We start from the raw sequence: 16,907 nt of genomic DNA on the forward strand, positions 1-16,907 counted from the left end.
ACACATCAAGAGACGCTTCAACTCCATCTATGATCAAATCAAGGAGGGAGACATAGAGATTTGCAAAATACATACAGATCTGAATGTGGCAGACCCGTTGACTAAGCATCTTCCACGAGCAAAACATGATCAGCACCAAGACTCCATGGGTGTTAGAATCATTACAATGTAATCTAGATTATTGACTCTAGTGCAAGTGGGAGACTGAAGTAAATTTGCCCTAGAGGCAATAATAAAGTTGTGATTTTATATTTCCTTATTCATGATAAATTTTTATTATTCATGCTAGAATTATATTGATCGGAAACCCAAATACATGTGTGAATACATAGACAAACATTGTGTCCCTAGTGAGCCTCTACTTGACTAGCTCGTTGATCAAAGATGGTTAAGGTTTCCTAACCATGGACATGAGTTGTCATTTGATAATGGGATCACATCATTGGGAGAATGATGTGATGGACAAGACCCATCCGTTAGCTTAGCATATTGATCGTTCAGTTTTATTGCTATGGCTGTCTTCATGTCAAATACATATTCCTTTGACTATGAGATTATGCAACTCTCGGATACCGGAGGAATACCTTGTGTGCTATCAAACATTACAACGTAATTGGGTGATTATAAAGATGCTCTACAGGTATCTCTGAAGGTGTTTGTTGGGTTGGCATAGATCGAGATTAGGATTTGTCACTCCGAGTATCGGAGAGGTATCTCTGGGCCCTCTCGGTAATGCACATCATAAGAAGCCTTGGAAGCAAAGTGACTAATGAGTTATTTGCAGGATGATGTATTACGGAACGAGTAAAGAGACTTGCCGGTAACGAGATTGAACTAGGTATGTAGATACCGACGATCGAATCTCGGGCAAGTAACATACCGATGGACAAAGGGAATAACGTACGTTGTCATAACGGTTCGACCGATAATGATCTTCGTAGAATATGTAGGAGCCAATATGAGCATCCAGGTTCCGCTATTGGTTATTGATCGAAGGGATGTCTCTGTCATGTCTACATAGTTCCCGAACCCGTAGGGTCCACACGCTTAACGTTCGATGACGATATTGTATTATATGAGTTATGTGATTTGGTGACCGAATGTTGTTCGGAGTCCCAGATGAGATCACGGACATGACGAGGAGTCTCGAAATGGTCGATAGGTAAAGATTGATATATAGGACGATAGTATTCAGACACCAGGAATGTTCCGGAGTGTATCGGGTATTTATCGGAGTACAGGAGGGGTTACCGGAACCCCCGGGGGAGGTATATGGGCCATAAGAGGGGAGCACACCAGCCCACAAGGGGTGGCACCCCCCCCCCCCCCCCCCCGCGGGCATGTGGCCGAATTGGAGAAGGAAAAGGGGGTTTCGTCCCCCCTTCCTTTCTCTCTTCCCCCTTCCTTTCTTCTCCGGTGGAAAAAGGAAAAGGGGGGCGCCCCCTGGCTGCCTCTCCTCCCCTCCCACCTATATATATGGGGGGAGGGGGGCGCCTAGAAGACACAACCTCAATTGCTAGCCGTGTGAGGCGCCCCCTCCACAGTTTACACCCCCGGTCATATTCTCGCAGTGCTTAGGCGAAGCCCTGCGCGGGTCACTTCACCATCACCGTCACCATGACATCGTGCTGACAGAACTCATCTACTACATCGACACCTTGTTGGATCAAGAAGGTGAGGGACATCACCGAGCTGAACGTGTGCAGAACTCGGAGGTGCCGTACGTTCGGTACTTGATCGGTCGGAGGTAGAAGAAGTTCGACTAACGCTTCCGCTTATGGTCTACGAGGGAACGTAGACACACTCTCCCCCTCGTTGCTATGCATCTTCATGGATAGATCAATGCGTGTGCGTAGATTTTTTTTTTGTTTTCCATGCAATGCTTCCCAACACTTGTGACCTTCCTCCCGCGTCAATGGCCTTGTCAAATCACTGCCCGATTAGCATACCAAGGAGGAGGAATCTCTCTCACTCTCACTCTCACTCTCTCTTTCTCCTTCTCTCACTCACTCTCTCTCTCTCCCTCACACACACACACACACTCGGCTTTGTCGTGCATGGTGTCATGTCTCAGTCTCACTGGTCTCTCTCTCCCCAAAATTCCGCTGATTGCAAATTCATTTTGAGTTGCGTGTGAAGTAGCAAATGCGAGAAGCGCTGGATTAATTGTGAGCCTGTGAATTGTTGGGTTTAGTCCAAACTAATCTCCCACTCTAGATCAACTTACCTGGCATCTTTGAAACCTTACACTGATACCACTTGTTAGAATAATTCAAGGCACACGTTGATCCGTCGAGGACAAGCAATCGCCGCTCACAAGCACAACACCAATATTTTTTTAACGAGGTTTAGTGACATGGCTACATCCTCGAGGAATGACTACATGCGCTCCTCCCCATGTACTAAATCGACATGAGACAACCGACAATAACTCCGCCGTGGCCATCAAACAAGACTCCGATCACCACATCACCTTAGCCCGGCCACGGGCATCCGGACCGTCCCCTTCATGATCTATCCCTAGCCTACCAGATTATGTCTAGTCTATTTAGCTACCCTTTGGTGCCTTTATATAATAGGCTCAGGTTACACAGTTCGACTCAAACACGTAACTCTTTGCTAATTACAAATCGAACTGTAGCCTGACTTGTACAGATAATATTCTACGCATATTTTAATATATTTGTTGGATTAGTCCCATATCGGTTGGGGTAGGAGACAGAGCACAGCTTATAAGGGCGGGGATGCCCCCTCCTATCATGCTTGTCTTCTTGGGAAGTAGGGACCAAAGCCTGGTATAGTATGTGTTGCTTTTCAGATGGGCCTGGTTAATGGGCTGAGACGCGCGTGTAGAAAGCCCATGACACACATGGGTCAGAATCGCTAGTTAGTAGACCCGGAATTGCGTAATAACTGATACAAGAGTCCAATTGCCTGGAATAGAAATCTTGATGGGCTCATGCATGGGCCAGCTGTGACTGGTTGGTGGGCCATGACTCTTGTGTAGCGGGCCCATGACACATGTGAGTCGAAAATGTTGGTTAGCGAAACCGGGATTGCATAACATGAATTACACCATTTGTCAAAGTAGTTTCTTTCCTGTAGGTTTTGAATTCTTGATCGGTTTTGTCTCCTCAGTGTAACGGTAAGTTTCACTAATAGCTTCCATGCTGAAGTTTGAGTGATATGCTCGCAAATTGGTAGGCATACTAGACGGTTTGCAGCCCTGAAAATCTGGCGGTTGGAAACTGAAAATTGGGAGGGAAGACTAAGAAAGAAGTACAGCTAATAGCTAAGAAGATGGCTCTCACTTATTCAACTTCTTTAAGAAACTGGCAAAATGGAAAAAAAAACTAAGATCTCTAGAATAGGGTTATGTGTGGAAGAGAATCTACAACTAATACCAGCTGTACAGCCAAAGTTCAGACTACAAGCAACACTAAGATTATGATGAACGTGAGGAGCAATTGAATTTTCCAGGGCAAAAACAAGCGTCACTCATGACTTTTAGTTTTAGTTCACGTAAGTCTAAATCGTCCATGGTGAGGTGGCTGCTATCTTGCTGAGCTATACACACATTATATTTCTCTGCAGGGCCGTGCCGGCAAAATCCGGGGCACTGTGCGAAACTAAAAAATGAGGCCCTATCTCATAAAAAATAAACTAACAAACAATCATAATGCATATATATCTCACAGAAAAAAATTATAATGTACTCCCTCCGTCTCATAATATAAGACGTTTTTTGACACTACACTTGTGTCAAAAAAGGAAAATAATTCTATGAGACCAGGTCTCACGAGTTAGCAGGTGAGACCCATCCTGATGAATGACACGTGACATTCACAAATCACAAAGCATCTACCCCACCCCTCACTTGAAATCAGGGGGAAGAGATTAGAGGGAGTATATAATATAATGTCTTACATAACAACTGGATATATAAAAAAGTCATACCTATCCAACTCCCGGTTGCTATTTATTTGAACATCCTCATTCTTTTAGTATTCTTTAAAATGAAATTTTCAATGATATCCTCGTAATCAATCTTCTTCAACACTTCACGCTCAAGTGCTATTGTGGCCAAATCATTGAGTCTTTGTTATGTCATAGTAGTACGCATATAGGACTTCAATAGCTTTAAGGTAGAACTGTTACAATGTGATTCTTAATCAAGGAGGTAAGAACCGGTCTCTAACGAAGTAAAAATCCCTGTCAATAGTTAATGAAAATTAGGAATTAGGAGTAGGAATCAAAGTTAATGGAAAAGGACTCGCTAGTCATTAAGCACCTGAAGGCTGCAGTCGGTCACCGATCAATCTGATGAGACAACGAGTCTGAAATTTAAGAGAGGAGGCGAGCAAGGCAACGGCCGTGGCGGCCTGAATCCGCATGTCCGATCAATCTAAGGCGATGAGATGTTTCCTGTAGCGACACCGTCCGGCCGATGCGACTGCGGTTTCCCGTTCCCCGATCGAGAGTTCGAGAGTCGAGATGATCCCCGTTCCCCGATCCCGGTCGACTATTGTAGGTTACGATCCTGTTGTTTTTTTAGACCGACGAGGGCTCGAGGCAACGATCCCGTTTCCATCTTTTTTTTTTTTGAGGGAATATCCCGTTTCCATCTAGTACAACGTAGATCGAGCAGTTTAGGACAAGGAGACGATCCCGTTTCAAGGCTCGATGGCCTCATCGCGCCCAGCGGCCTAGTGCGCTAGCGCTTAGTTCTTTTAAGAAAGAAGTATACAAATCACCCTCAAATCCACTCTTTGGGATACATACCCCCCGAACTCAAAACCGGGATAAATAGCACCCTCAAATCATCAAAACTGGGTTAATAACCCCCTTGAGTGGTTTTTGTCTAATTTTGAGTGGTTTTTGTCCCCATGATGCTGATTAGGCGGTGACTGGGCAAAAAAGGTTGAGTGGGTCCCATTAGTCAGTTGCCTCTCTCTCCTTTCTTTCTTTTTCCCCTTGCTCCCTTTCTTTCTTTCTCGTCAATCGCAGACGCCCTCTGCTGTCGCCTCCAGAATCGCCTCCCTGCTAGGGCTTGGCAATCGCAGGCGCCCTCCGCTGTCGTCGCCGTTGTTTGCAGCTCGTCCATCACCGGCGGAACCAAACCATGTGTCCAGGTGCGTGACTCCATCTCTGCCGCGCCGTCGCCGATGGGGATCAGGTAGAGGCCCAGGAGGAGCAGGCTCAGGTTGGAGCTACGGACCGTCTCGCAGGTCTGCTGGCCAGTGGGACTGCAGGGCGGCGGGTGCGGCAAACGCCATTGCTTCCGCTGGTCGGCGGCGAGAGGCGAGAGGCGAGGCGAGGCGCTGGCGACTGGGAGAGATAAAGCGAGGAACGAAAGCGAAAGGAGAAAGAGAGAGAGAAATAAGGGATATCTGACTAATGGGACCCACAGTAGCCTACTCAGAGTTTTTTGCCCAGTCAGCCTAATCGGGGACAAAAACCACTCAAAATTAGACAGAAACCACTCAAGGGGCTTATTAACCCGGTTTTGATGATTTGAGGGTGTTATTTGTCCCCGTTTTGAGTTCAGGGGGTATGTATCCCAAAGAGTGAATTTGAGGGTGATTTGTATACTTCTTTCTTCTTTTAATACTAGGCCTATATAAATAATTTAGGGTCCCTCAAAATTATGGGCCCTGTGCGGGCCGCACATTTGGCATCACTATGGGCCCGGTCCTGTTTCTCTGAGAAAAGAGAAAGCATACTGTACACATGAAGGCTGGAGAGCCGCACCTGTAATTTTTTCTAGTAAAATTTTCTATCAGCTACTTCGATTGAAAGACGAAAGATCTCATCTTATCTGAGTCAAATGGTTTCAGAGTTGACTTCGTATGCACTACTCATTCTGATCAATTTATCCATCAGTGACCCATTCACTCTGATCCCCCTCGAACTATTTCAATCTACTGTATCTTCTACGCATCACTCGCTGAGTAGTTCTCACAGACGTTGGGATAAACTGCGAGAATGTTAGATGCTCCCTAAACCGGTGTCAAACGCTCGGGCGGGCCGCCTGGTCACTGACCGATCATGAAATTTTTATTCAGACGGACGCCTCAAACATGTTTCAAACGTCTGGACTAACCGCACCCCTCATATGGAGCCCAAATATGGGGCTGATATGGGAGCACGCGTTCGCCATGTCGGACTGATATCGGGGTCCCACGCGGAATCGTCCGAAAACCCGGCGGTCCAACGGAGGGGTGTGAACGCCGAGTGGCGCCGGTCCGGCTCGCTGCCCGAGGCCAAATTCGGCTATTTAAGCCGGCCGACATCCCCCAACCCTAGCCCATTCACCTCCTCCCTCTTCGCAACGCCAGCCCGAGCCCATTCACCTTCTCTCTCCTGCTCCGGCGCTCTTCCCACACTCTCCGGCTTCGCCATGGTCCGAAAGAACATAACCATCTACGCCATGCTCACGCTGGAGCGTCGGTACAAGATCGAGTAGGAGACCCAGGCAAGGCGCGCCGGGCTTGCCGCCCACATCGTTGCCGGGCTGCCTCCGGACTCGCCGGAACCGGAGGAGGAGGAGGAGCAGCCAGCTCCGGTGCAGGTGGCGGATCCGGAGGACGACGAGGAGGCGGAGCAGCAACAGGCTCCGATGAAGGTTGCAGATCCGGAGGATGAGGAGGAGGCGGAGCAGCCGGAGCAGGAGCTGGCGCCGGCTCCGGGCTTCAACATGGAGCATGCGGAGGCGGAGTTCGCCATCGCCCAAGCGGACGAGATGGCGGAGTAGCAGGCCATTTTCGAGTCCATCCAGGATGAGGCCTATGTGGAGGCCAACCAGCGATTCTCCAGCAGGAACGGACAGCGACCGACGCCCTCTTCGACGAGGTCGAAGCGGAGATGGATGCGCAGACCGCCGCAGAGGAGCCGAAAGAGCCGGAGTTGCGACTGCCGGCCATGTACCCGGCGCCGAACACGGAGATACTGGACATCTCCGACGAGGACTAACCTAGTTGATCTACCTTGTACGTAGGACCTTTTTTTCTACATGCTTTTGTATGAATTTAAGATTTCTACTACGAGTTATCCGGATGCAAATGATAAAATTTAAGGCGTGTCCGGTCAGTGTCCGCGGACACGCCCAAGCGTCCGCTGGTGTTTGAGGGCCAAATTAGCACATCCCCGTTGTAGATGCTTTTAGCTTAGCCTTTACTGCAGCCCGTAGATATTCTCATGGATTGCCTGACAAGGAACTCTACTGGTGCTGAACGTGCTGACCAATGCAAGTGATGTGTGCCCAAAACGCAAGAAGCCACTAAGCACAAGTGTCCGATCTCCATCACCATGCACTGTCATCTACTACAACTACATGATCTACCGGTCCCTTGTGAGTTGAATATACTAGTACAGTATTAAATTAAATACTCCACCGGAGTTCGGTGCCGACTCCGTTCTGACGTCCCATTCTCCTCAACACACCACCACACCCCACGCAGAAGAGGAAATGCTCCACAAATCACAGCGCACCCAGAGAAATAGACTAGGCAAAAGTCAGAAGCAAGCCCACAATCATCATGCGGGCAGCATGATTGGGTTCAGCGCGTTGTTCGCGCACATCTGCAGCAGCCGAGGCCCTGCTAATAATCTATCTATCTATTTTCGGACGGTCAACTGCCTCTGCATGGCAACGCAAAGCAAGCCGAACCCTACCTGACGGTGGCGCAGAGTTGAATACTCTGGGCTGCGACCGCGAAGAAGACGGCCACGAAACGCGGTGGGAGCGGCGCAAGTGGCGTCCGTCCTGACGGGCGCACTATTCCACCAAGCGCGGGAAACAGGCGGTGGTGCGCATTGACCACCCGACGGAGGTGGTGCCGACGACGGCGACGGCGGAAAGCTACGGCTTTGGAAGAAAGAAAAGCGTAGGTATACATTTTGTTTATCTGACAAAATAGCTAGCCCCTTCCGACTCCTCCTCCTCCCGAGTCGCCCCCCGCGTGGGCGGCCGGGAGGCCCCCCGATCTTGTCGGCCGGCCCTTCCCCACTCCTCCTCCTCCTCCCTCGCCGCCGCCCAAGGGCGCGGCCAGGCGAAGCCTGGTCGTCGCCGGCGGCGGCGGGGACTCGGGCCCTCTCGCTCGCGTGGGGCTGGCGCGGGCCGGCGCCCCCGGGCCTGATGCCACGGTGGGTGGTGGCGGCGCCTCGGCGACTTCGCTCCCCCGCGGCAGGAGGCCTCGCGATCTGGTGCGTCGCGGTCGCCAGGGACGGCGGCGGCGTGACCGGATCGGGTCGCGGCGGCGCGGCCGGATCTATGCCCAAGCGCGGGCCTTGATCGCTGGTCTGCCGTCGGCACGGTGGCGGGTGCGACTCGTCGGTAGCTGGGAGATCCGCCGGAATTCTACCCTTGTCTGGTCCTTGATAGCGCGGGCAACTCCGGGGGAAACCCTAGATCTCCTTGGGATCGAGCGATGACGGCGATTTTGCGTCGTAGTCCCTCTTTAGGGCATCGTTTTGGAGTTTACTCTGGTTGAAGGGACCAGCGACGTCGGTGGCGCACGTCTGGTGGAGCAACTGCCGATGAAAATCACGCCGACTACGGTCATGACGGACGATGACGGCGTCTTAGATGTCGTTCCCTTGTCGAGGCATCGTCGTTGCAGTCTGCGTCATTAGGCTCGGGATGCTCCGGGGGAAACCCTAGATCTGAGTCTTACGGATCGGACGATGATGGTGTTTTATCGCTTTCCCTCCCGGGGCATCGTTTTGGAGCAAGTGATGGCTGAGAGGATGGTGGAGCGGTACTTCATCTCACACATTGATGGCGGCGGAGATCGGCGGCATGGCGCTGTGGAGGCTCGGCGTCCGATGCGCGGAGATGGACTCGCGCAGGAGGAGGTAGCTGTCTGGCGTCATGGTGACGTCGATGGCAGAGTGGCCAGACAAGGTAGAAACCTCAATATATGATCTGAAGACGGACCTGTGAAAGATGGCGGCGACGATACACGAGTGCGTCTGACCGGATTGTGCCCTAGACCCGGTATGTGGCTCGGCTGGGGCGTCCGGCTTTTGATGTTAGGCTTAGGTGAGTGGTTTGGGTAGTGGCTCAGCTAGCACCCCTTCATCATATGGATAGGAGTAGCGGCATATGTTGTCAAGATGGTGGATTCAGGTATATTGTTTGTAATGCTTTGTAAGGTCCTCGAGAATAATCAATAAAGTGGCTGTATGCATCTTCCAGATGCAGAGGCAGGGGGTCATCCTCCTTTTCTAGAAAAAACGGGAGGTTAGCAGTAAGTGGCCATTAGGATTAATTAGAACTCACAAGGGATCGTGCATGTTCTTGGCTGACCTCACAGCGCAGCGCCAGGAAGGCTCCCTTGCTTCCTTTGACTGGCAACTTTTCTTTTTTGCTCTGAAGGTGTGGCTTGGGCACTAAACTAGCGCTAGATTGGTTCAGGGCCATGTGAATTGCACCACTTAATCGCTGAGTAGGTTCTTTAAAGATAGCACTAGAAAAATGATTAGGCTTCGCTTCTCTGATCGATAGTTGAGCTAACCAATTTGTTTATGGCCTCTCTCTTAGCTACCGAACTCTGCATCAACGGCGACTAAGATAAGCGGCGTGTGGATTCACACTGTCTGGTGCCATGCATGCCTGTTAATGGATTGGGCCACTTGGTCAAAGGGATCCTCGTTTCTCAATCTCACGTTTTTAAGATTCCAATTGAATGAATCTCAGTTCGATGGAGAATGCTTGGTGATCCTGACCGCAGTGTTTTGACTTTTCTTATCCATATAAATTTAGTTTAGTTGGAGGTAAGTTGCCTGGTTTTAGAATATGCGTCAGTCGATTTGGGGGAGAAGGAAGCAGTCGACAAGGCAAATCGCCAGGGCCGACGGTGACGCCGGGGCAAGCGTGGCAAGGCATCGGCCAGAAATGAGCCGGCGGATGCGAGTTCGAAAAAGCTAACAGTTCAAGCTCCGCGCAGGGTGGGGGGAGGAGGCTTGCCTTGGTGGTGCGCTGGCTTAGAGGGTTGGTCAAGGGTAGGGCCGACACAGCGATGGCGATGATGAGGGAGGGTGCGGCGGTAAGGCTGAAGCGGAAGCACCGTAGGCCGTGGGCAACCGAGGCAGACGGTTCAGCTACGGTCAAAGGAAGAAGTGAAAGTGTGTTGGTTCCAGCTAGAAGATGATTGCGGATCCGTTGAATCTTGATCCAACGGTTCAGATAACACCAACTTGGTACAAAAACGTCTTAACCCATTATTTTTCAGGTGCCTGAGAAAATGTTTCGCATCTGTCACATTTAATCATGTTTGTTAGATCTGCATCCAATGGCTGGAAGGTTATCTTCCTCCTCCCATCATCTTCCTCAACGCACGATCTGACCTCATGCAACTGCCCCAGCCTACCCCGCCCCAACTGCCGGCCTCCACCACCCATGGCTCACGGGCGCTATCGCACTATAGCACACTGCCCCGCCCTCCGATCAACCTCCCCCTACCGCTGTTGCCTGCCACAACCCCGGTCATCCCTCTAAAAGTAGGGCTGCCACAACGATGGCGATGATGAGGGGAGGGTGGGGCGGTGAGGCTGGAGCGGAAGCACCGTCGGCCGTGGGCGACCGAGGCAGACGGTTCAGGTAAGGTCAAAGGAAGAAGTGGAATAGTGTGTTGGTTCTAGCTGGAAGACGATTGCGGATCAGTTGAATCTTGATCAAACGGTTCAGATAAAACCGACTTGGTATAAAAATGTCTTCACCCACTATTCTTCATGTGCCTGAGAAAACATTTCGCATCTGTCACATTTAATCATGTCTGTTAGATCTGCATCCAACGGCTCGAAGGTCATCTTCCTTCTCCCATCATCTTCCTCAATGCACGATCCGGCCTCACGCAACTGCCCCAGCCTACCCCGCCCCAACTGCCGGCCTCCATCACCCATGGCTCGCAGGCGCTATCACGCTACACTGCACCGCCCCGCCTCCGCTCAACACCCCCTACAGCCGTTGTTGGACACAACCCCGGTCATCCCCCTAAAACCCCCAATCTACAGAACCTTGACGCCCCCCCACCCCTCCCCGCGCTCAAGTTTCTCCTCATCTCCGCCTGGGACGTCACAGCTTCGTCCTAGCTCCGCCTCGTCGTGGCCGACGCTCGTCGCTGCCGCTCCTCACGTGGTCCCCACCTTAGGCCTCGTGCTGCCTGGAATCCACTGACGTGACACAAATTTTCAGGCACACGATGTTTGGCAAAACCGAAGAAATTTTACTTGTGGCACACTCGTGAATCATTCACCGCGTGGAGTCATGCGTGGGTACAAGTCAGACGGGTATCAATGTGTTCAACGGCGGTAGCTGGGCGCCTACGACTTTGCCACCATCCCTGTAAAGGACAAGAGTACCGTGCCGGCAAGGATTTCCCGCGTGCGTGCTTGAACAACTCCCCACAAAATTTCAAAGAATCAATCGTGTATTCATTGTACGTACAAATCAGACAAACTTATACACCGGACGCTCGCTGTCACCGGCGTGAGACCGGCCTGTCATGCCAGCCTCACGCCATTGACAGTGAAGTAACCAACGACCACTGGACCGTGGCTTCTTTCTCCCTCCAAATTTTCAAACTACAGAACGATTACTGCTGCTACAGTCCACTATAGCTGCTACTAACGCGTGGCCACTAACCCCTGACGATCTAACACCAACCCCTCCAAAAAATTCAACTCTTCAAATCAATTGCTTTGACAAACGAACCAAAGAAGGAAGACAAGAAAAGAATGGGCTTTGGACAAGGTGTGTGTGCCATGCCATGGCGCCGTCGTTGAACGGCTTCCGACGGCGATCAGCTGACGCGCACGGAGCCGCGCCGCCGCTCCTCGTACCAGCAGACGCAGCTCAGCGCGACGAGCACCTCCACGATCGCCGCCTCCGCCTTGTCCTTGTCCGCCCACCGCAGCGTCTGCAGCGCGTACACGCGCGTGCCGCCGTCGAACCGCCGCGTCCGGTCCATGTTCCGCTCCGACTGCCACTGCACGGTGTCGCGCGCCATCGGGCCCAGCCACGCCATGATCCGCTCCACCGCCTCCTTCCACCCCTCCGCCAGCCCGGCGTCCAGCGGCCCCGGGTCCCGCCACCAGTCGCGCAGCTTCGACCGCACCGCCGCGCGGAGCTTCCCCGGCAGCATCTCGTACATCTCCGCCCGCTCCGCGTTCGCCTCCTCCTGCCGCCCCTCCGCCTCCATCTGCAGCAGCTCCTCCGCCGACACGATCACGTTCGCGTACTGCTGGTCCAGCCCCGCGCCGCCCACCGTGCTGGCCGGCGGGTCCAGAAGCTTGCGCCAGTCCACGCCGCCCTTCTGCCCCGACAGCGGCCTCTGGCCGATGATCGGGCACGAGCTGCTCAGCTGCTGCATCGGCGGGTGCACCCGGGACGGCGCCCCCGCCCCCTCCCGCTCCCGCCGCGTGATCGGCCCCGACGACGCCTTTGTCTTCCCCGTCCGCGGGCTCATCAGCAGCTTGGACAGCCTGGTCTGGACGCTTTCGGCGGAGGTGGACGGCATCGGCGGCGGAAGCCCCGGCACGAACTGGCCGAAGACGGCGCAGATGCGGACAAACACGGCGCAGGCAGCGCGCGCCATGAGGCCCACGGCCTTCTCGTAGCTCTGGCTCCACAGGGACTCCTCCTTGAGCCGCCGCACCTTGAGCAGCTGCGTCTTGATCTCCTGCTTGAGCGAGTCGGCGCCCATCGAGTCGCCGGCCTGCGGCGGGTCCGCGAGCTTCTGCGGTATCGGCCCGCTGAGGCGACTCCAGCCGCGGACGGTGAGCTTCCGCTCGGCGGACTCGAGCTCGTCGAGCGCCTCCATCTCGGAGCACAGCTTGGACGTGGCGGCCACGAGGCGCTCCATCTTCTTGGCCTTGACCTTGAGCCCCTTGGCGGCGAGCAGGTCGAGGCGCGCGTCGTGCGCGCCGGCCTTGATGCTCGCGTACACCCCGGCGAAGTCGATGCCGCAGCGCAGGCCGAGGCGCGCGACGGCGGCTGCCGCGGCGTCGAGCGACAGCACCAGCTCGGCGCACGCCAGCCGGAGGAGGAACGCCTGGTCGGTGGAGTTGAGGTAGGCCACCCCCGGCGAGCGCATGGCGTCGGAGCGCAGCCGGGAGACCTCCTGCTCCGAGAGCGAGCGGTGCAGCGAGAGCAGCTTGGACATGGCCGCCCCCGCCTCGAACGCCAGTATGCCCAGCGCCGCCTGCGGCACCGCCGGCAGCCGGAAGTCCACGGGCAGCCACGAGGCCGCCTTGTGCGCAACCATCGGTCGGTCGATGGTATGCCCTTTGCTTCGCTCCCTCCCACCTAGTAATGAATCAACAGCACGACCTGTCGGTACCTTTCTCGCGACCGTGGAGCTGGCTAGGAACCTTGGATCGCTTTGCTGTTATACGGGCAGACAATCAAGCCATGGACGGAATGATTCGCCGAGCTGGGCGTCCTCGGCGATGGCGCCGGCCTTCCTGTAATAGTAGGAGGAGCAGTACCAGCCCGTCGACGCGGTTGCTGGTACGGGTTGGTTGGTGTGGTCGTCACAACTCACGAACTTTCTTATATACTGCGGCTGCCGGTGCTCGGAAGTTAAGCCAGGCTTGGCGTTCGCGCGGGCAATTAGATGTGGGGATGGCGATGGTGCGAGGGTTAAGTAGCTGCCGCAGCGTGCGTGGCGAGCGGAGCCGAGGAGAGGAGGAGAGGAGGGAGACACGGTCGCCGGGCGCGTGGGAATGCCCTGGCGAAATGGTAGGCGCGACCTACACGACGGAGCGAACGTCTGTTGCGGCGCCTGCCAGATTTCGGACTCGGGATGCCCCGGGCTATGCTAGATTATCATTATTCCGGGGTGGGGGCACGTCGCCCCCGGTTATTCTATGCCGAAACTGGCTGGCTTTGGCTCGGTCCGAGGTTACGGCTGGGTAAACCATTAACGGACTCGATCGGGATCTACTGGCTGTGCCGGTCTTGTTCCTCGCCCAGGAAATTATTAAGGGTAATAATATATCTGGGGTGCCCGGGAATTGATCTTTTCCTCCGAAATTACCGAGACATTTTCCAAGTAGGATCGTTTCTAGCATGCCACGTCCGTTTTGAGTTCCCTTGCGATATAAGAAATTTGATTTACCCGTCCGGCCGTCCGGCCGGCGGGACGCGTGTTGATCATGCTCTCGTCGTCGATGAAGCAAGGTTCATGGACATGGCTGTGATATTTGACAAATATATCGTCCATATCCAACATGCAAAGAGATGTCCATGACTAACATGGCTCGCGCACATGGCTGGGGGAGCATTCGGTTGCGTATGTGCAAGGCGCCTGCGCGTGCATGCATCCTGCATGTGTGCTGTTACTTACGGACTAAGATACTGTTGTAAAATGGAGTGGTACAACTCAATCAAATCAGAAGAAATGGGCAACTGAATCCCCATATTCGACCAGTACTATTGTATATATTTACTTTCTTTTTTTCTGATCACTGTATATGTTTACTCGACCAGTGTACTAGCTTAAGTAATGTACTGCGTATAGATATACTGTAGGATACTGCAAGTGTTTACTTTTTAGTTTGTGAGGTAAAGGAATTTTTTTTTGCCCATAAAGTAAAGGAATTAGTAAAAGCGCAATACGTGTCCGCTTTTCTTTCATCCAAAGAAAGAAAAGGCCGCTATCGTCGCTGCTAGGAGTCTCCCCCGCTACTGCCGTCCGGCGGCTCCCCTCGGACGGCAACCTCGGTCGTTGGTGGTGAGGGGTGCCGGCTCCACTCGTGTGGATATCTTTTAGACTCTCGTAGTTTAGTTTTTTAGGTTGTTCATCGTCGTGGCTTAGGATGCGGCAATGGCAGCGCCGAATAAAGATTCTTCAGATCCTACCCCGACGAGGCGATCGGTCCTATGGTTGGGGATGGATTTGAAAATCGGTCTGTTTAAGTAAGGATGGTGTGGCGGCGGCGACATCCTCGTGCTAGACATGTGTCCTCGGGTTCCACCATTGCGACAACGTTTTCTCCAGCGCCGGCGTGGAGCTTGGAAGGTAGTTCAGGAGCGGATGCAGATTGTGGTTTGCATCGGCGGCATATGGAAGATGGTGGATCGTGTGCAGGGTTCGTGGTTTCATGGATGGCAGGTATGGTTTTCTCCTTCGACGCTTTAGTCGTGTGGGGGTGCCATGTCTAGAGTTCGATGGCGTATCTGGGGTGTTGCCCATGTCTGATTCGTTCAACAGTAATAGTTTCGTCTTTGGCGAGCCACCCTGGAGGTCCGCAATGCTACATATCAGCGACGGAGCCGCGTCGAGCTCGAGTGTGGAGATGATCCGTCATTTTTGTGGTGCCAGAGGCAGGTGACGGACGTCGGTGTCAACCTCAAGGGATTCTTCAGTCTTGTTTGTAATTTTACTTCTTGGTTGGTGTTTCTTCGTGGAAAGGCTAACCTTTTTCTATTTTTCAGTTTTGCCAGGTCGATATTGTGAGACACGTAATACGATCATGTAAACAAAAAAGGTAAAGGAATTAGTATTATGGTCATCCAAGCACATTTAACTAGTCGGCCCGCTTCATATTCAAAACCAGTCAAATCAGTTGTGGCTTGACGTAGTTAGTTGAATTTATACTAGCTGATTAATTTAGCGGGTTGCACCCTTAACAACCAAGTCGAGTAGTACTATTTTCCATTCCAAAATAATTGAACTTTGTGGTTTCTTTTTAAGTCAAACTTGTTTAAATTTGATCAAATTTATGGAAAAAAATATTAATATCTAGAACATTGAATTGGTCTCATGAGATTCTTTACAAACTATATTTTCGTACTATGTGTATTTGGTCATGTATAGATCTTAGCATATATTTCTATAGAGGTTTTCAAATTTAAGCAAGTTTCACTCTGGACAAAACTAAAATTTCAATTATTTTGAAACGGATGGAGAAATAATTTTCATTTCAGGAGGCAGTTTCTTTTTCTTTGAAAAATCAGCCTACTTAGGGAATCTGAGAAGATCCCCAAAAGTCATATTTGGTGAGAAACTTTCTGGTTTAGGTGGTTAACCCATATTTAGCAGATCCCTCAAATGGTTAATCTCTCAAAATTATAGCTTTCGATCCCTCAAATGGTTTAGGTGGTTAACCCATATTTAGCGGATCCCTCTAGCCTATTTTTTCTCCAAGAATGGTGACTCTTAGCAAATATAGGCAGACCGCGCCGCCCTTCTCGGCACCAAGCCATGCCGCGCCGCCCCCTTCATTGCCGGAGAGCGTCCGACCCATGAATCAGTCTACGCTGCCCTTCCAGAAATGAAGCCGCATGAGCTTGGGGAAGCAATAGGAGCACCGAGCAAGCCCACGCAGGTCGACGATGCCGGAATGGCCCTTCTTCACGAGCAATGCTACACCCACGGACGGATAAATACGGGATTTACGGGAAGGCTTAGTTGGGCTGGTTTGATGGGACAGAAACCAGGGTTAGGGGCCCACACCCTTCTGAAAAACAGGGGGTGAAGATTAGTAAAGCCCCGTAAAGCTCCGTGAGTTTAGAATTTTCGCTTCTTCATGGTTGCCATGGCCCAGCTCCCCGCTGCTCTCATTGGCTTAACCATGAGGTCCCCGTCATGGCCTGCGCCGTTCAGCGAATTATCGCACTGCAACAGCGACTTCGTCGGTTCCATTCGCAAATTGTTCGTCACCGATGGCGAAGCCCTCCAAATTTGGCGAGCCCACCCGTGCTCCTTTGTGGCTGCAAATTTCTTGTTGTTTATAGAACCTCACACACAACTAAGAATTTCAATTGACACTTTTCGCTTGTACTAACCGTGGAAGCAAGGCATAACACAAATGCAAGTTGGCATACAAATCCCATTGCTCACTACATCACACACATCCAGAAAAGAATCTCTTGCAACATATGGATATAGTTTGTTCTC

At 52.2% G+C, this 16,907-nt stretch overlaps 1 protein-coding gene across 1 annotated transcript; it reads right to left on the minus strand.

Moving 5' to 3' along the window:
* Positions 1 to 11,414: 11,414 nt before the first annotated feature.
* Positions 11,415 to 13,634, minus strand: LOC123079739 (uncharacterized). The gene has a single exon (XM_044502534.1). It carries the CDS (start codon positions 13,266 to 13,268, stop codon positions 11,805 to 11,807), a length of 1,464 nt encoding a protein of 487 aa, XP_044358469.1. The 5' UTR covers positions 13,269 to 13,634; the 3' UTR covers positions 11,415 to 11,804.
* Between the last annotated feature and the right edge of the window lie 3,273 nt (positions 13,635 to 16,907).

Source organism: Triticum aestivum, chromosome 3D, assembly GCF_018294505.1.
Source record: "Triticum aestivum cultivar Chinese Spring chromosome 3D, IWGSC CS RefSeq v2.1, whole genome shotgun sequence".
NCBI lineage: Eukaryota > Viridiplantae > Streptophyta > Magnoliopsida > Poales > Poaceae > Triticum > Triticum aestivum.